Source organism: Lepidochelys olivacea (assembly GCF_965140295.1).
Source record: "Lepidochelys olivacea isolate rLepOli2 genome assembly, chromosome: 1".
Classification (NCBI taxonomy): domain Eukaryota; kingdom Metazoa; phylum Chordata; order Testudines; family Cheloniidae; genus Lepidochelys; species Lepidochelys olivacea.
The window spans coordinates 218,097,871-218,117,764 of record NC_140411.1 but is presented as its reverse complement, the minus strand read 5'-3'; the positions used below and the strand labels follow the sequence as shown (position 1 = coordinate 218,117,764).

General features: G+C 48.2%; 1 protein-coding gene across 1 annotated transcript in view; it reads left to right on the top strand.

Moving 5' to 3' along the window:
* The first annotated feature begins 240 nt into the window (after nucleotides 1-240).
* LOC311525747 (alpha-2-macroglobulin-like) overlaps nucleotides 241-19,894 on the top strand; it is a 45,320-nt gene continuing 25,666 nt past the window's right edge. Inside the window, exons 1-17 of the mRNA XM_084638086.1 lie at nucleotides 241-429; nucleotides 666-908; nucleotides 2,803-2,986; nucleotides 5,034-5,190; nucleotides 6,389-6,441; nucleotides 7,157-7,177; nucleotides 7,469-7,637; nucleotides 9,786-9,870; nucleotides 10,987-11,110; nucleotides 11,639-11,753; nucleotides 11,929-12,038; nucleotides 12,772-12,933; nucleotides 14,078-14,305; nucleotides 14,727-14,790; nucleotides 15,471-15,613; nucleotides 17,613-17,762; nucleotides 18,489-18,659. Of these exons, the coding sequence (XP_084494212.1) occupies nucleotides 820-908; nucleotides 2,803-2,986; nucleotides 5,034-5,190; nucleotides 6,389-6,441; nucleotides 7,157-7,177; nucleotides 7,469-7,637; nucleotides 9,786-9,870; nucleotides 10,987-11,110; nucleotides 11,639-11,753; nucleotides 11,929-12,038; nucleotides 12,772-12,933; nucleotides 14,078-14,305; nucleotides 14,727-14,790; nucleotides 15,471-15,613; nucleotides 17,613-17,762; nucleotides 18,489-18,659 (2,025 nt within the window). The 5' untranslated portion in view covers nucleotides 241-429; nucleotides 666-819. The remainder of the gene's footprint in view (nucleotides 430-665; nucleotides 909-2,802; nucleotides 2,987-5,033; nucleotides 5,191-6,388; nucleotides 6,442-7,156; nucleotides 7,178-7,468; nucleotides 7,638-9,785; nucleotides 9,871-10,986; nucleotides 11,111-11,638; nucleotides 11,754-11,928; nucleotides 12,039-12,771; nucleotides 12,934-14,077; nucleotides 14,306-14,726; nucleotides 14,791-15,470; nucleotides 15,614-17,612; nucleotides 17,763-18,488; nucleotides 18,660-19,894) is intronic.

Genomic DNA, 19,894 nt, shown 5'->3' with positions numbered 1-19,894 from the left:
GTGGGGATAGCTAAGCTGTAGTCCTGGGGAATTGGTTAATGTGTTACAGACTGTTAATGTGTGAAATTGTTGTCTCCATCCCACCCTGTTACCCTCCCTCTGTGCCTGGGCAGGGAGGCAAAGGCCAGGTTATCTCTGAGAGGTGATTGCCCAACCTCTCTCTGGCCCCATTTGCCTGCATTAGGCCTGGAGAGGTCTGTGCGTGGGAGAGAGCAAGCAGATGTGTGGGGGTGGGATCTCTGAGGAAGGAAGGGGGCTCAACAGAGAGCCCCATTCTCAAACCAAGCAGGGACTGTTCTCACCCTCCTTATACAAATCGGGCTCAGGCCCATCCCCCATTGCTTTCCATAAAACATCTCGACCGCTGCACCCCCAATTTGAAGGAGCATCTTCCTCTTCCCACAGCACCTCGTCTAGCATTGGCTCTGGGTAAGTGGCCAGCCCCGCATGCTGAGCTCCATCAGAAAGGAGATTCTCATTGCCACTGCCCACTCTGCCATCTCCGCATTTCCCCCCACCTTCCTTTCTGTCCCCCTCCCCCATCAGACAGAGCCTACTTCACCCCCTTCCCCTAGTTTGTCAGGGACTGGCTAGATCCTTCTCTGTGCCCTGATTCAGAGCTGTTGGCTCTGGCTCCTCCTCACGTTCCTCTTCTCATTTCCCAGATGGTGATGGTCTTGGCCCTCTGCCCTTATCTTGCCCTCCGGGGGCTGTTTGCAGAGAGAGGTTTAAATGGGCGGACCCAATGGACAGCCCGGGTGCAGGGAGCCAGAGGACAAGGCTGTGTGTCTGCCTCACTCACCATCCTGACTCTGCATCATGGGGAAGGACAGGCTGCCCGGTGGCCCGAACATCTTCCTCCTGCTCCTCTTCCTCCTCCCTGGAGACACGTCGCCCACCACCGAACCGTAAGCTGCACACGCAGAGGGGGCTCGTGCTGTTTTTGGGGAATCAGGAATCCTGGGTTTTATTCCTGGCTCTGCCACTGACTGACTCTATCACCTTGGGGAAGTCACTGCACCGTTCTGTGCTTCTGTCCTCCCATCACTAACATGGGGATGTATGTGTGAGGATGGGGGGGGGGGCTGAATTTGTTAATGCCTGTAAGGTGCTTTGAGATCCCTGGCTGGCTGGCAGCAGGTCAGTGCATTATATTGTGTTTTCTCTCTCTCTCTCATTGCCCATGCATTCCCTCCCACTTGTTAATAGATAAAAGTGAGTGGTTCTGCCACAAGGGAGACTCTCACCTGGGGCTTTGACAATACTGCTCCCTCCCCGGTGCGAGAAAATCACTGGGGGCAACTGCAAAGCAGCTGTCAGGTTTTAACAAACACGGATAAAGACGGCAGCTATGTGGTCAGTGCTTCCTCTGTGCAAACAGATTGAAGGAGATAACAGTGTTGCTAGCACTGACCCCAGGTCCCTCTCAGATACATACAAGCCCCCCCGCCCCTCCCGCCCCCCCCCCCACATACCAGCCAGCAGAAAGATCTCTGAGGGCTAATGCTCTGTGCTGATATGCAAGGGCTCCATTCCTTGTCACTACTCTTGGGCTGGCAGTCACTGGGAGTACTGGGAAGGCTAAGCCTATTACTGCCCCCTGGAGATTAGTGCTCTCCATTGCCACGTGGGAGAGGCAGGTTTGATTCCCAGGCTCTCTCTGATGTATGTCTACATTACATCTGGGAAGGAGCCTCCCAGGCTGGGTCTACAGACTTGTGTTGTTAGCGTGAGCCCTGCTAGTTCACGAAAACTAGCAGTGTGGACATTGTGACTCAGGCTAGCACTTGGGCTCTCAAGGGGTTGAGCATTGTGGCACCTACTTGTTAACATGGTGCTCTGCCACATGGGAGACTTGGATTCAGGGCTTGTCTACACTTACCGAGCTGCAGCTGCACCACTGTAGGACTTAGTGAAGACGCTACCTATGCCGACGGGAGAACTTCTCTCATTGGCGTTAAGTACTCCACCACCCCAAGAAGCGGTAGCTATACTGATGGGAGAAACCTTCCCGTTGATATAGCGCTGTCTACACCGGGAGTTAGGTTGTTATAAGTGTGTTGCTCAGTAGTGGGATTTCCCACCCACCCCACTCCCTGAGTGACATAGTTATACTGACATAAGTTTGTAGTGTAGACCAGGGCTCAGTGTTTGACCCTGGCAGAGTCCCAGAGCTCTGGCTGAGATGCAAAGAGGTGGGGGAGAAGGAAGAAATTTTGTCCCAGGGAGAACATGTAAAGTGCATTTGCTCTGGTCCTTTCTTAAGATCTATCACCACCTCGTGGCCATTTGCAGTAACTGTACTAAATAACGTGTACTATTTAGTATATAATCTCTGCCACATTGTTTCTAATATCTATTGCCTTGAAGGTCACGTCTCAGACTGTTCAAAAGAGCTCTGGACTTAACACTCTGTTATTGTTTACCAATTGGAAAGAGCATTTGTAAATCCTGATTACATTATCTAGCAAATGGGACAGCTGTGGTCATTTTTCTGGCACTTGTCACTCCTCTCTAATACCCACCCTGCAGTCAGGGTGTGGCGTGGAGTTGCCAATGCCACTGTTGGTGTACCAGGGTACAGGCAGTGGATCAATGTCAGATGCTAGCATTAACAGCTGTCAGTCTTGTTCCACTTGTCACCTTGGCCCTTCCTCCGACACCAGCACCTCCCTTGGATAATACGTTAGAGACACAAGGGAAAAGTCCTCGTCATTTGGATAAAATATACAGCTCCCGTTGGAAGGCAAAGGCTGAGACCATCAAACTGGTTTGTTTGACCTGTGCCCTTCCCCTTCCCAGGCAGTACATGGTGCTAGTGCCCTTTCTGATCCACACCAACGTTCCTGAAAAGGTCTGTATCCAGCTGACCCACCTGAACGAGTCTGTGACGTTGAGCGCCACACTGGAATACGCCGGGGCGAACAGGAGCCTGATCGCAGACGTGGTGTCGGAGAAGGACGTGTTCAAGTGCATCCCGTTCACGGTGAGTCTCTGACCCCCCCACAACGATTATTGTGTGTGTCAACAGTAAAGCAATAAGGATAGTAACCAGAGCGATTAACTCTTGGAGCTCTGGTTGTTTAGCAAGGTTAACTAAGTGGAGCTAGTCTGAGAATAGAGAAGGTTGCCTGGACTGGGGCCTGCCCTGCCGTATGCTTGACCTGCCCAATTCCCACTCCATATGCAACTCCTTCCCCCACTGCTGGACACCCAGCCCCCAAGATCCACCTCTCTGCTGCTGGAAACTTTCTCAGTCCTCCCTGCAAAGTCACTCCCCTTCTTATTCTTAGAAATTCTCTTTAATCCTTTGGAACACCTGGGACGAGATCTCTCGCTCAACACCAGCTGCTACTGCACTGTTGAATTACAGAACGATAGGGTTAGAAGGGACTGCAAGGGTCATCTATCTAACCCCCCACCAAGAGGCAGGATTTGTTGTGTCTAAACCATCCAAGACAGATGCTATCCAGATGACTACTGCAATGGTTTCTAGCCAGTGTGGACAGGAAGCTACAAGGGTTTCAGCGGCCCTGGGCCAGATGACTGTGTAAGTTGTACCCCACAGTGCAGTGCCTCATAAACAGTGGCCAGGCTCTCAGTGGCTCCTCATGTGATAGTTCTCAATGGTGAGAAAGAATCACTGACCTTTCCTCTTCAGGGTCCCACTGATCAGTGGCAGCAGGCATATGAGGGAGGCAGAAGGACTTTCCGGGAGTGCGGCGGTGGGAATGGGGGTACAGGAGGGAGTCGGGGCTGCTGGAGTAGGGGGTGCTATGGGAGAGGTGTGCAGTTCTGGGTGCATGAAAGGTGGACTTTTCTACCTGAAATGATCACTACACACATAGCCAGAGGAGTAGAGGGGAGTTTTGAACAGTGAAAAAACAATAAAAATCATGATTTGCTGTTTGGTTTTTTTGGTCTCATAATTTTGGAACCATCTTGTGATTTTTTGGGGTCTGACACTGATGGTTGATCTCTTGAGGTGGGCAATACTGTAATGCCAACTAAAATGAAAGGGTTATTTAGTAAGGTTGGCAGAAAGGATGCAAATGGCATCAGCATAGTCAGTTACAACCAAAGATGAACGCAGTAATCCTGTATCCTGCTGCCAGCAGCAGTCTGCTCTCTGCTGAATGCTCCTGAGCCTCTCTCAGCTGGCAGTGGCTGTTGCTGCATCCTCAGAAAGCAAGCTGCCTTCCAATCCCCTCATATTATTGGCCAGGAGAGGGGACTGGGTTTGCTCTACCCCTCCTGCTGATCTATCTCACCCTTCGGTGGTAGTGGGCAGCCACTCAGCAGGTTCATCTCACTGTACTTACAGCAGCTGCAGTTAAGTACAAATGGCCCTTCAGATCGGACCTCAGATGCTTGGGAATAGCTTGTCTTGTGGGTGTAATAAATGGGTGTATTGTGTGTGATCATGACTCCGACGGGCTACCTCGGGGACTAACACCCTGCTACTAACTGAGAGCTAACAAGAGTACAGGAACATGGCCTTTGGGTCTGATGTTAAATCCCAGCTGATGAATACAGTGTACAGAGCCAGGGTTTGTCACACATGGACTGGAGATTGAGATTTAACGTGAGCGGGGAGTCAATATGTTTAATCTAGAAAAGACACTTCCACAGAGTCAGGATTGCAGTGGATGAATTCATTTAGGGGAACAGTATAACAGGAGGAAGGGGGTTTATTCCCAATCTCTGCGGATGGCAAGAAAAAAGGAAGATACATTTTGGGCTAAGACATGAAGGGGAAATTTGTCAGAGTCAGAGCGACTGGGGTGGAGGAAGCTGATGGAGGCCCTGTTGCTGCAAAGCACCCAGAGCAGCAGGTTAGAGGGGATGTTAGTGGAAGTGTGGAGATAGGGGAGGTCACCGTGGGTGCCCCTGCCCCCTGCTCTAATCCTTGTCACTGCTGTGGTTGGGCCTGTGATGGCTTCCCACAAAGCCCTCATCTCTCAAAGGCAGGTTCAATTAAAGAGGCTGTTGAGGGGAGTCTCTAAGGCAGCGGTTCTTTTACTGTTCTCTAGCTTCCCAAATCTAACAGCTCGGCAGCAGTGTTTCTCACGGTGCTGGTGAAGGGGCCGACGCTGGAGTTCAGGAGCCGGAAATCGGTGCTGGTCAAGAACTCAAAGAGCCTGGTCTTTGTACAGACAGACAAACCCATGTACAAACCGGGACAAACAGGTACAGGGAATCGGGTGGGGAATTGCATTCAGGAAATCCTTCAAAGCCCTTATAAGCCTTGGATCCATGTTGACCTGACATCTGCAGTGCACTGAAGGTGCCAGATCAATAGTCCCTGGAGAATGAAGAATGTTTTTATCCCTTGCATAGGTACAGCTTGGGGAGCACCAATGTAAACCACACACACAAGCGCACATTCTGCCTGCGTGCCTAGAGGGAGTTCAAACTCTGTGGCCTATGCAGTTTTCATCCTCATTACTGAGACCACCAAAGAGGAGATGTCACTCACTGCAATGATGTATTTTTATGACTTGGATACTTGTCCCACTATGAACTAGACCGAGGCCCAATCAACTCACTTCATACAGGTTTCAGAGTAGCAGCCGTGTTAGTCTGTATTCGCAAAAAGAAAAGGAGTACTTGTGGCACCTTAGAAACTAACCAATTTATTTGAGCATAAGCTTTCGTGAGCTACAGCTCACTTCATCGGATGCATTCATTTCATACAGGCAATCAAATAGCCTTCAGGATGGAAACTGACTTTGCTCACTATAGATGTGGAGTAAGTGCCATAGAGGTGAAAGAATTCCATAAGTCATGTTGATTGTGCCATCCATCCCCATGACTTGGAGCTGCATTGGAACTGGTACCCTGAAGGTGGAAAACTCTGTACTATTTTCCTTGATCATCCTGAGCCAGTATTCTCAGCCTAAGAGTAATGGCTCAGGACGATCAATCTGGTGCTGGAATGGAGCTGATTTCCTAGGGATTGTCTTTTCTAACATGACCTTGTTATATAGAACATGACTTTGAGGGACTGTGTTAATTAACATGATGTTACATACAATCAGTGTAGACATAAACAAGCCGTGTTTAACATTGTGTCAGCTGGTCCTGGTGAATCCTACGGTTCCAGGAGCATTTACCCATGACCAGTAGCCACCATGTGAAATATGACTTGTCCATGTCTACACTGACTGCAAAGCTGCTTTTCACATTGTGTTAATTAACATGATTCCTCAAGATCTTGTTCTAACATGACCTAATTTTCTAGTGAACCCAAGTCCATAGAGATGAAAGACTCTATATCCCATTTCCCATCATGCCATATGACGGACATTTCCTGATTTGGTGGCTGAATGTCTCATCATGGAAATCTCTCTGTCTGTCTGTCTGTCTGTCTGTCGGTCTCTCTCAGTCCTGTTTCGAGTTGTCTATCTGGATGAAAACTTCCATCCTCTGAATAGGTTGGTAAGTATGCTAGGCATTAAGTCATCAGGGTGGGGAAAGGGATGAGAGAAACATCCCTTCGAGAGGAGGTGTTCCCCAGATTAAGGTGGGGCTTTAGTGCCAGGGGTATCCCAGTGCTTTCTGATACTCCAGGACTCCTCCTTTAGGCTACTTCATAAAGTATTCTCATTACAATCTTGGAAAGATTTGGGAATGACGTGACACACAGACAACATCCCGTTAGCCACCTCAGCACTAAGCAAAACTCCCTTGTTACTTGGGTCGTAGGAGCTGCCCTTACCAGATCACTGCAATTGGACCATATATCCTGGTATTCCTCCTCCCTGCTATACCAGTTCACAACCTTGAGTCTACCATGCTGCTATCTTGCCTCCCTGCTAGAGCTGAACAGACCAATAGTCTATCTACTTCAATCCTGTCCTCTGTCTGTCTGGGTCCAGTGCCCCATGCCTCACAGGAAGCTTTAAAACTCTCACAATGCATCTCATTATGTAGTGCTGTCCCACGGAGGGATGTTTTTTCCAGGGTTTAGCTGGTGATTGGTTTATGCCTAAAGTACGATGATCCATAGCCCTGGTAATTTGTAGCCTAGCTGGTGTCACTCAAGATGCTGTTCTTATGTACATTAATGTCTCTGATCCTTTTCAACACTTGCTAACTTTTCCATCTGGGGTATGAATTCTAAACTCATTCTCCCTTTTGCACTTTTTTCCAGGTTCCACTGGCCTATATCGAGGTAAGTAGAGGAATTTATTTCATGTTCAGAACCATCACATCTCACCATGGGCAGCAATCAGCCCCTGGCTGCCTCAAGCTGCTTCTTGCTGATTTTATTTAGACCCATAATGCTAACTGGAAGAGGGATACGCTTTACCCCCCATAGCGCCAATAATGCATCCAAATACTGCCATGCAACCTTCCTGATATTCCAGTCCTGGGCTCCCCACACAACTCTGCCAATGCTTTTCATTTCTCACCGGCATCACCCTTTGCTGTCCAGGTAATCTTGTGGTCTTGACATCTCTAGGACCCCCAGAGGAACCGCCTGTATCAGTGGCAAGAAGTTGAGTTAAAAGGGGGCTTCACCCAGCTCTCCTTCCCCCTCGCTTCCGAGCCCATCCAAGGGACCTACAAAGTGGTGGTGCAAAAGGGCTCTGGGGACAAGGTGCAACACCCCTTTACTGTGAAGGAATATGGTAAGGATGGCTGCTTTCATAGTGTCAAGCCAGTTGCTGGTAGCTGATCCAAAGTGTTGACAATGGAGAATGAAGGCTGGATTGAATGGGTCAGTTGATCTGATAAGCATTTTCTGTACAGCTGGAATGGGGCAGGGAGGAGTCTGTACTCCCACAGGCTGGGTAGTGCCTTTTTCAGAGTTGTCCTTTACTGCCTATGTTGAGGGTCGAGTACCAGAGAACTCAGTGAATTCTCCACCCCAGCCCTGGATTTCAGGGTGTGAAACCCAGCACCATCAGTACAAGATCTTCACTGCTGGAGTGGTAGACGCCCTGTGATCAGGGTCCCAGTGGGGGCCAGGTGTGGTTACTCAATTAGGGTGAACTGCAAAGAATGGGGCAGACAATCCCCCAAAAGCTGGTGGATATTCCAATACTTAGATTTCCCAAGCCAGTATAAAACAGCTTCTTTATTACTTTACTGGTTACTCAGAAGTCCAAACAACACAGTTCCCTTAAAGTGATCCAGCCTCCGGCCTCCATCCAAGTACCTAAGCCAAATATGATGATTTCTGAAAATCTTATTTCATCATATAAAAGAAAAGGTTCTACCAATCCCAAAGGATCGGACACATTGCCTCCCAGGTTAATGAATGCCTCAGATCTTATCCAAATACATGGTTACAGTCAATTCTTATGAACAAAACTAAAATGTATTAAAAAACAAAAGAGAGAGACTATAGGTTAAAAGATCAATATACATACAGACATGAGTTCAATTCATTGAGGTTCAGATTCATAGCAGAGATGGTGAGCTTTGTAGTTGCAAAGAGTTCTTTCAGAAATAGTTCATAGGTTATAGTCCAATGTCCAAATATCATATTCAGGGCATACCAGTGTAACTGGGACCTCAGTCTTGCGACTCAAACTTCCCCCAATGAAGTTTAAGCAGATCTGAGATGACAGAATCAGGACCCAAGGATTTTTTATACAATTTCATGTCCTCTTTGGCAAGTTTGGAGTTGCTTTGGGAACAAAAGGTAATTAGGATGACTTTGAAGGAGGTCCATTACCAGTACTTGGCCATAGAATTAACATAGGGCCATTTGCTTGTTTCTTCACCATTCACAGTACATTTCAAAGAGAGATGAATACTGAGATATCCCGTGTTTACAATTCATTTAAATGCTAGGATGTTCTTTTGACCTATGAATGATCAGATTACAGCATAGACAGGGACTGTTGATTACATTACATATGTAAATTCACAAAACCACACATATTATCTCCCCACGTGTCTTTTGAGGGTTATTTATTTTGCGGGATGGTTAACCCTTTCTAGCCATGTGTCACACAGCCACCTTAGAAAGGCTCCAATCAGACAGGGATATGCTGCTCCCCTTTGAGTCAGTGCTGACACCGGTGCAGCAGCCTGGAGCTAATGGCACTGTGCTGCTGGAGTCCTGAGGTTTCAGATCTGCTATAAGGCCAAGGCCCTGACTCCTCCTGGTTAATAAAAGTCCTGAGGAACTTTCTGCGAGAGCAGGGGTGTGAACCCCATTACCCTGACCTCATTCCAGTTCCATTACCGTTCCACCTCCCTGAAACGCCTTCTGGCGGTCCCACCACAGAAACTGTTCATTGCTCCTCCTAGGACACTGCTGTGTAGTGTGGCTGGCTTGGTGTGTGTGATGCTGCCCTCTAGTGGCTGGCTCACAGTGAAGAAAAAAGGCTTTTTCCCTACCAGCAGCTAGGGGAGATCTCCTTTGGCTAGAGGCGTGTAATTCTGGAACTGAAGAAACCCGGGTTTAGTCTTAGCTCCCTCTGTGCACGTATGCATGTGTGTGATTTTTTTAGTAAATATGTCTGTTGTCAGACACCATTGTGGGAAAGACTGGCTGCCATGTTCCAGCTCTGAGGCAACTGTGTTTTGGTGGCAGGTGAAGTAATCTCCATACTAATATGGCATTAGTTTAAACGGTGCTAAACAACCGTAGCTTCATTGACGTCAGTGGGAGTTGCAGGTGATCAGCACCTCAGAAAATCAGGCCAATGAGAAAGTGCTTTGGGTCTGCTTGAGAAAGAGGCCTTGGTGCAATAACCAGCTCTCCTTATCATGTTACCCCCTTTCCACTGAGTTTGTGGTTCCTTTTGGTCTCTTTTCTGCAGTGCTGCCCAAATTTGAAGTGCTGGTGAAGCTGCCCAAGATGGTCAGCATTCTGGAGGAGAAGTTGAAGGTGACAGTCTGTGGTCTGTGAGTATCATTCTTTCATTCACTCCATTTTTTTGGTGTGTCTCTCAGCCCAGTTGCTAATGAAGCCCTAGCTGGGAGCTGAGATCAATATGCTTTAAAATATTTCTTATTACAGTTTTTGGGACGTATACACAAAGGCCTCATGGCCCAGGACCAAGAAGTGAAATGCTTCCTGTAAGGCCCTGTTTATAATAGGCTCACAAGCTTTTCATCAACCGCTGCTTGGAGCATCTTGAGCTCCACCCCTTGTGGCCATAACACAAGAGCTATCCCAGGTGTTCGGCAGTTGTTGATTGCAATGACTGTGGTGAGGTGTTTGGCTCAGGTCCAGTAGGACTGGTGCTTTTAACAAAGGTTGCTCCATCATTGTTGATGAGGAAACTACAAGGCAACCCTGGTTCAGCTAGTTCACCTAGTGCTGCCCCTCAGTGCAGTGTCTCATGTTTGGCAATGTCCAGAGTTCATGGTGGGCGCTCTGAAATGCACGGCAGAATGCACTGCGCCATTGAATTGCAAGACGTTTGATGTGTAGTAGTTTTGTCAAAATGGACACTATGCAGCATGCAGACAAATGATTCAGCCAAGCATTTCCAGCAGTCGGCATTCTTGCAATGGGTTCTTCAAGACTGAGTTCTGCTCTCGACTATACAAGAAACATGGGAAATTACTTCAGTGACATTGGATGGGATTTACAGAGGGACAGCTGACAGCATTGTTTTGCCCCTCATATAGATGTACACCTTATCTGGCTTTGTTGAGGCCACTCCCAGAACAGTACTTTTATTTCTTGGGCACTCACTATCCAAGTAAAATGGAGGGGACTTAGAGAAGAGTAACACAAATAATGGAGGGGCTGAAAGGATTGACTCATGAGGAAAGACAAAAGAGCTAACAGGCTAAGTCAGCCTGATGTAGGTAGGGCTTACCCCATAGCTGAGTTTGAGACTAAATATGTTAACAAAGCTGTGGCCACCAAGGACTTCCCACTTATCACTAGGCTGCATCCTGGAGAATAAACAGCCCTGCCCTGATCCTTGTGGGGATGGACTAACCATCTCTCCATCTCTTCCATGTCACTAATGGCCTTGGTTTTCTTTTACCCCTCCCTGGTTATAGCTACACCTTTGGAAAGCCAGTCCCTGGCCTTGTGAACTTCCATGTGTGCCGGAAATATAACCACCCAGGCACCTCCTGTTATGGCGAGGATGCAAAGGCAGTGTGTGAGGAATACTCTGGACAGGTGGGTCATTGCTACTCTGGTGCGTGGAGTGGTGTGAGGGGGCATGGATAATAAAACTATATATGCTATGGGTACAATCCTGCACTGACCGGGAGCTGGACTGGATAGGTTAATGGGGTTTTTTCGCTGAAAACACTGTGGGATACCAGACTAGATGTACCAGTAATAATGGATCTGGACTCCTTGCCATTTCAGTGGCCTGAGGCACTGGTGCACCCCAGTCCCTCTTATTCTCTGCCTGTGGCACATAATAGTCTAGTCTCCCTAATTTTGGTTGTCAGATGAGCATGCAGGTACTGGGTGGTGTTGGCAGCAATGTTGCTGTATATTTCAGAATGTTCATTGTCAGTTTATTTATGGGCTTTCCAAATCTGGGAAAAAAACCCTGAACAGTGAAAATGTGGTGTTTGCCAATTTCTTTTTTCTCAGTTCAGCGGGCAGGAATGGGTTTTCTGAGTATGGTAAACCTTACAAACAGGAGAATGAGAGACAAAGTCCTGAAGAATTTTGTTGTTCTTTGTCCATCAGGCAGACAGCCACGGCTGCATTTCTGAAGTGGTAAAGACCAAGATATTCCAGCTCAGGCGATCTGGGTACGAGGATAAAATCCACGTGGAAGCCAACATTAAAGAGGAGGAGACCGGTATGAATTTTATGGACTTGCTAGGGCTGTGTGGGGAGCCCAGGGCTGGAATAGCTGGGGGCTGAGGGGCATTGGCAGAGAAATGTGGGGAGTCCAGGGCTGGAATAGCAGTGGGCTGCAAGGCATGATTCAGATGTGTTAGTTCATGCCCCCTCTTTGTTTTCTTCTCTTGCAGGGGTGGAGTTAACTGGGACGGGCTCCTGCAAACTCACATCCATCATTAGCAAAGTCACCTTTGAGAAGGTGGACTCCCATTACAAACCTGGGGTCCCCTTCTTTGGGCAGGTAGGGAACCTCTGAAACCACAAGCAGCTAAATGACATGTGAGCATCAAATGAGTGTGCCACAGAATCTGCAGTCACAGGGCGGTGATATCTCCTCTCCTTCTCTGGGAGCTGTTGGATCAGAGCATTTTTAACACCCCGTGCCTTTGCTTCTTCATCACAAGTTCTGGCGCCAGCATCTCTGCAGCATAGGACCTGGGGTTCTGCAAAGTTGGTTATGCTCAAACTGAGCTAGAGTTTACCTATCTCTGTGAGACCCCAGCCACTCTCCCTGACTGTCCTGAGGGCCCAGAGGAAACGCTTGTGGTGGAATTTTCCCTCTGGCCCTTTGCCTACCCCTTTCTGTTCTGAGGATGCCTCCTGCTGGGTTGAGTCAAGGTGCTGCTTTTCTAACTCTCCAGCTGTTTGGGAGACTCGCAGCTCTGGGATGTGTGACCTCTGAGCCCACTGCGTACTCATCTGACCCACAGGGATGAGAAAGATACAGTGAAACTGGATTCTGAGATTGCATTTCCCGCTCTGGGCACAGGGTATATTGTCCTAACCGCAGACACTTTAGTATCCTCTGGCATATTCACTGCCACCTGCTTCCGAGAGTCCCTCAGCAGATTCCCCAACCACAATGTGTTTCACAGCAAGCGCCTTTCATGGTGATGGAGTAAACGGCCAGTAAGATTGTGGGCACCACCTTCCTTGCCTAGTGTAAATATGGAGCATTGGTGTATCTCCTTTAGGTGAAGCTGGTGGATGGGACCAATGCGCCAATCACCAATGAAACAGTCCAGATTTCTGTGGAAGAGAGCGACTATCAAGTCAACTACACGACGGATGATCAGGGGCGAGCACGGTTTGCCCTGGACACATCTAAGTTCAAGTTTGCCTCCATTGGGCTCAGAGTGAGTGGCTGGGGGAGGGTGGGGAGTTACTGATGGGGCTCCAAAGGGAGTATCTGTTAGGATATCTGTTTATATAGCTTTTCTGCTGAAAACAGATATCCCCTCACCCAGGGAGTGTGTGTATATATATCTATATCTCCTTCATATCCGTGAGGTGGCAATAGCCCTGCCATCAGTTGTGTAGCCAAATGTGATAATTGTATTTATCTTATACTTTTGACCATCTCACTCTGCCTGTCAGTCCCCATCCCCGCAGGACTGATTCCAACATTCAAAACCTTTGAGCTGCCATAAAAAAAAAATCAACCTGCCACACAAATGGTTTCTTTGCCCCAAATGTAGAGTTTCCTGCTGAGATTGCATTAGCTTGAGATGCAACATCAGAATAAACAAGGATTAATATGTGGCCTATCTTATTGCCCAAACATATAACAGGTGGAAAATAGACTAGTTCTCCACTATCTCACCCTCAAAGAGGGCACATTCTATGATGCTTGATTTTTTAATTCTCTTGTCCCAAATTAAAAACATTGAAAATGTCCACAATGTACCAGGGACATTTTGGAAATTTTCAGGGATTATAGGGAAAAATTTCAAGAATTTCAAATCAGATAGGGAAAAATAAAGAAAGGCAAGTATATGGGGCAAGCTCAAGGCATTAAACAACTTCCTCCTGCAAATACAAAGTAGTTCTCTCCTCTCTCGGACCAAAATTCTCTCATCTCCAAAACTGCTGTTCAGTTCAGATTTTAAACTCTGTGGGTACAAGGTAAATCGTTCGTAGTTGTCTGTAAAGTTCTTAGCACGCCTTTGGTGCTATACAAATAATATGTCATAAAAATAATGGACTAGCTTTCCCATTGATATCAATGGGAGCTCTGGCTGAGTAAGGCCTTTTGGATTTGTTCTACTACCAAATAAATAAATAATGTGTCTTGTTTCGTACAAGGCAAGGAACCCATGTCCTCTGTGGGTTTGATCCTATGAAATGCTGAGCACCCTGATTTCTTATTGACTCCCTGATGAACAAAGCGCCCCCGCACCTTCCAGAAGCAGGCCATTATTATCTCGCTCCTTTAAACACATGCTGTGAATTTCAATTTCATTTTTTAATGATTTATATAAATATTTTCTCTGTTACCAGGCAATTCATAAAACAGGCACCTACTGTTACGATCGTTCCTGGACCAGTCCTTCATACGAATTGGGCTATTTCAGAGCAAAGCGGTTTTACTCTTCGAGTAACAGCTTTCTCAAAATAGAGCTTGTGTCAGAGACGCTAAGCTGTGGCCATACTCAGGAAGTCCGGGTGCACTATATCCTGAAGCCAGAGGCCGTAGGGGAGCAGAAGGAAATCGTCTTTTACTATTTGGTAAACCTGGACATACTAATCTTTGTCTCCATATAGGTGACACCAACAGATAGGCCCAAGGCCTGCCAGACAATCAGCCTCTGGACAATAATTCTAGGTGGGGCCACAAATTGTGTGTGGCCTGGGGCAAGAACTTGTACCTATGTTACCCATAACCCTTCACACTCTTTTCCTTGGGCTGATGCTCTTTGCTCCGCCCCAGTATTGGATACCAATATTTTATGAAGAGAAGAGGAGGAAGTGGGTTCTATTGCCCCTGATTAAACACAAAGAATTCTGCTAGCAGAGATCAACAGAGCAGCTCTGCTGGCTCCAGTCGCCTGAGACCCAAAATTCCTGAAATTCCTCTCACAGGTTCCCCCCTTCTAAGGCCTCTCCTACTCATAATACCCATAACAGGAAGGTTTCTTCTTTCATGCAGGTGATGGCCAAAGGAGGCATTGTGCGAGCAGGGACTCAGGCTCTGGCTGTGGAGCATGGTGATGGTGAGCTCTCACCACCCCTTCCGTTATCTTTGTTCCGGGAGGCTAGGCCACTGTGACTGAAACATAGGCTGCTTCCATATGCAGTGAGAGGATCATCATGTGCCATCCCCTGAGATGGGGGAAAAAGTGGGGGGAGAACGAATTTCTTTCCTCTATAGCCATTCTAGCTCTGCAGCTCTGGCCAAGCTCTAGTCCCCCCAGCTCCTCACATCTCCTGACTGATATATTCTTTGTCACTCATGTCAGTTGCAGGAGACTCTCATCTTGAGTAATCCAGGCTGGATTTGCTTTAACCCTTGGGTAGAAATCCCATCCACTCTGCATCCGTCCCTCAGCCACCAGGCTCTTACAAAATCCTCCCTTTTATTTTCCAGGGCATGCAGGGCTTCTGGGTTCCTAAGGGACACAGTTAATGATGAAGGTCTAGAAACTAGATTGAGTCTCACCAAACTCATGTGTCCAGTTTGTGCCAAAGCAGGATTTGAATCCAGATTTTGGCAGTAAGAGCTGATGTTCTCATCAGTAAATCAAGATCCATTCCCTATGTTTCCATGTGGTTGGAATCCCAGCTGTAACAAGTTTGGCATGAAGGGAAGCCTAGAGACTCTAGAGAGGTGTGTGGCCCTGGCCTGGAGCCAACTTCCTGTAACTTAGCCTTTCTCTCTTGTTTTATTTGCCAGTTAATGGGACTTTCTCACTGATGCTCCCCGTGGAGTCTGATATTGCTCCCCTTGCACAGATGCTCATATACACCACTTCACCCAGTCAGGAGCCGATTGCTGATTCAGTCAAATTCCAGGTCGAAAATTGCTTTGCCAATAAGGTGGGTGTCTTGATTGAGAAACCCCAATTCACTCCTTGAAGTCACTGATTAGAGAGCAGCAGCAGTTTGTATTTTTTTATTTAGGTTTACGAACATTAAAACAGTCACTTATCAAATGCTCTTGGTGATTTTACCATATATTAAAAATAGCCCTAAGATTAAATGATTTGTGGTATTTCGGACGAGGTGAGGAAGTGGAATAGATTTCATAGCCAAAGGGTCCTCCCAGACAACATACTACCAAGAGCCCCTCTTTGCAAAACAGACAGGGCTCCAGCTCTAGCACCTCCACTGATCTCCACGGTGGCACTGTGGGTGGCGAGGGAGGTGGGTTTGTCAGGTAACCAGGTCATAATCTAGTTACCTTACTACCATCACCTTAAACGCAGCCCAGTAACTGATAGGGAACCAGTGAAGATCATGAAGGACAGGTAACAGCCATACAGCCTCCATTCAGGGGACAGATCTAATTTTTGTTTTATCTTCTGGATGCTTCCCTCCATCCTACCAGCATCACTTGCATCTCCTCCGTAGTGAGCTCCAGCCAGCCTACCCTTATCCAGGCCACACGCTATATCAAGCAATCAGTAAAGTATTCAGTAGCACTGACTAGATCGGATGAGACAGAGGAGAGCTTGGTGTCCTCAGCCCATTGAAAGACCATAGTCCATGTCCTCCTAATGACCCCATATACTCTTTGAAGAAGAGAGAGGACAAGATGTGCCCTGTGCAACCCCACATGGGAGAGCCCTCAGAGCAGAAGAGCAATTGCCCAAAACTACCCTTGGGGACCCGTCTGAGAGACAGGCATCAAGCCACTGAAGGGCAGCCCCTCCTCTCCTAGGGTTCACAGGAAAATTAATGCCTCTTTGAGATCAGTGGTATCAAAGGTGGTTGATAATATCCGCTTGGACACCTGTACCCAGATCAAAGGTATTTAGGTGCCTAACTTCCATTAATTTCAATAGAAGTTAGGGGTCTAAATACCTTTGAGGATCTGGGCCCTGATCTTTATTCATCACCTGGAGATCATCTACCTAAGCAGTTAGTGCAGTCACTATACCAGATCTAGGTCTGTACCCAGGTTGGCCAGTGTCAAGGGGAGCCAAGGCATCTGGATACTGTGAGAGCTTCTTTCACCACAACCTTCTCAATAATCTTAACCAAAAATGGAAGAATAGGTACTGGCCTCCAGTCAGCCAGATTGTCAGCATCAAGTGACAAGTGAAAGCCACACAGTAGCTTCCTTAAGAGAAGCTGACAGCCTGGGACTGGTTGACAGTTTCCACCAGGCCCCAGCTGTGGCCCCAGTCCTTGCCCTCTGGCCTTCATCAGCCAATGAAGACACGGGTCCATAGCACTGCCTGTGTGCCTCAGTGTATTCCCAATACCTCTAGAATCTCAGTGAGGGTCACTGGCCTAAACTCAGCAAGGGCAGGGCTTAGTGTTTGTCAGGTGATAGAATGAGGAGTGGGCCTTGTTGGAGTGCTCTGGCAATCTCCAGCTGGTGGATGGCTTCTTGGGAGCCATTACCCATCTGCAGCATTCAGGTCCTAGGCTGTTCTTCATTTTACCAGGGCTGCAGTAAAATCAGCTCCCTGATGGCCCACAATCCCTCCTGGTATATCCAGGATGCAGCATAGGCTCTGGGCCCAGAGCACAGGTGTGTCCACTGTACAAGCTGAGCCAGCAACTACTTGGGGTAGTGTCATGGTGTTCATGGTAGCCATAAAATCATGAACTGAGTCATCAATGGGAACGGAGAATTTACCAAGCACTGATTGCTCCACTGCCACCTTAGAGAGTAACTGAATGTCAGTAGATAATAATGTATATCTGTGTGGGGAGCCCAGGACTGGAATAGCAGGGGACTGCAGAGCAGAGTTGAGGGGGATTAGCAGAGCTGGGTGAGGTGGTTCCAGGACTGAGCTGTGCTGCGGGGCAGCATGTGAAGGTATCTGAAGAAGTAGCTCCTCTAACACCTTTCCTGGGGTTGCAGGTCGACTTGCATTTCTCACCAGCCGAGGGCCTCCCCGCCTCCGACACTCACCTCCGGGTCGGAGCCTCCCCGGGCTCCCTGTGCGCCGTCCGTGCTGTGGACAAGAGCGTCCTCCTCATGAAGCCAGAAGCTGAGCTCTCGCCCAGCTCTGTAAGTGCCAGCCTGGTCCGTTGATCAGCAGATGCAAGAGCTGGTCTTCTCTTAGGGGCCATGTTAGAAGAAAATGATGCAGCCTGGTCCAATCAAGACCAGCTTGGTGCTGAGGAGTGGCATCTACTGGAAAAAAAAATCCCTTCTGTCAGTGCAGATATCTTAATGCTGTCCTGCCCTTATCTTATCTTCTTTCAGTTAGGTGAGAAGCAGAGAACTGGGCACCATTTAGACCCCAGGAACTTTTTCAACTCCTTTGGGATGCTGTTATGTCTGGAAACAGCCCTGGTCAATGGGGCTGCAGATTTTCTCCTGTTCAGGGCCTATTCATCCATTTATTTATTTATTTATTTATTTACTGATATTGGTGTAGCGCTTACAGGCCTAGATCAGGTTGTTCCCCATTGTCTCAGGCACTTTATAATTAACAGTCCCTGGCTAAGAAAGAAGGGCCATTGATATGAGCACGAGCACCTTTAGCAGATACTTTGATATAGTTGATCATAATAGCCAGGGCAACAAACTGCCCTCAGCCAAAGAAGCAGCTTCCCACATCCCTCTTTCCTGCTCCCTGCTCTGTAGTGTATTTGCCGCTCTTGGTTTATTTTCTATCACTTCCACCTTCTCTCTATATATCTGTCTGTCTGTCTGCCTCTGCCTGTCTGTCTCCCCCAGCAGTGTTTCTCAGCACTGATGAGGCCAAGTGACACAGTTCTGTTTGCCCAGGTGTATAACCTGCTGCCAGTGAAGGAACTTCAGGGATATCATCATGGCACAGACGTACTGCCGATGGATCCTCAGGAGGAGTGCATTGCCGCAAAGAAGATAATTGTGAATGGAGTCACTTATGCTCCAGTGTCAGAGCCAGATGAAGAGGACACTTATAGCATCTTGAAGGTAAAGTCTCCTCATCCTGTCCTTGTGGCTGTGGGGAGATGAGGACATTTAAACCTGCTGTGAGTGGCATGTGGGGCAGGGCTAGCTGCTCTGGAGTGCTGATCACTGATCTATATCTGGAGCAAGTACAATGGTGGTGCAAACTTCCACCATGCACTGTCCCTTATCAATGTGCTTCAGGTCTGACCTGGAAAGATCAGGTATGAGCACCTCTACGGTGAGGCAAATGCTGTCTTCATGGGCATTTCAATCCTTGACCTCTCTTCTGAGGCTGCTAACAGGGGGCGTATTAGTGCTTATGGTGAAGGTGTTCTTTGTGATGTGGGTACCTGCGCCACTAAGAACTGGCCTAATACGCACCAGCTCATTTCACATAACCCAACGAATGACCAGTATATAGGAACGTCTTGGATTCAGGGCTGATTTGAGACTAGACTGGAACTGGTGAACTAGAAGTAGAATGATCCATGTGCCCTTACCATCCCCCAGACTAACGAATGCCCTCTGAGCTGAAGCTAGATTGGAACCACACAGCTAGAGATCAGACTCTGTATTCCATTCCCTGGTTCACCCAGGCCTCAGACCTGGAGTTGGATTGGAAATTGGAGCCAGTGCCCTAGAGATAAAAGGACCCTGTATCCTATTCCCGTATCTTTTTGAGCCATCCAGTCCCTCAGACCTGAGACTGTCACCCTGGGCTCTATGGGTAAGCCTAAGATTCCGTAACAGTTATTTTTAATAAAAGACACGGACAGATCACGGGCAATAAAGAAAAATTCACAGAGCCCATGACCTGTCCGTGACTTTACTAAAAATTACCGGTGGGGAGGCAGGGCTAGGTGGGAGGGGGAATGGAGTCCCAGCGACTGCAGCGGGGGTGCAGCCATGGGGGGCACACAGCCCCGCTCTGGAGCTGGCAGCAGCTGCGGGACAGGGGTGCGCAGCCTCTACTGCAGCTCCCACCAAGCCCTGGCTGCAGCGGGGGCATGGAGCGCATGGCCCTGGAAAGCTGCAAGGGGGGTACATGGCCCCTGTTGCAGCCGCCAGGCAGGGGTGCGTGGCCTCGGTTGCAGCCCCCACCAAGCCCGGGACGCCGCAGGGCTGGGGCTGCAGGGTCCTGGTTCCAGCCAGCCCCAGTTGCAGGGCAGGGTCGCACCGTCCCGCCTCCACCTCCTGAAGTGTAGAAATCATGGAGGTCCGGTGAAGTCATGGAATCCGTGATTGCTGTGACCTCC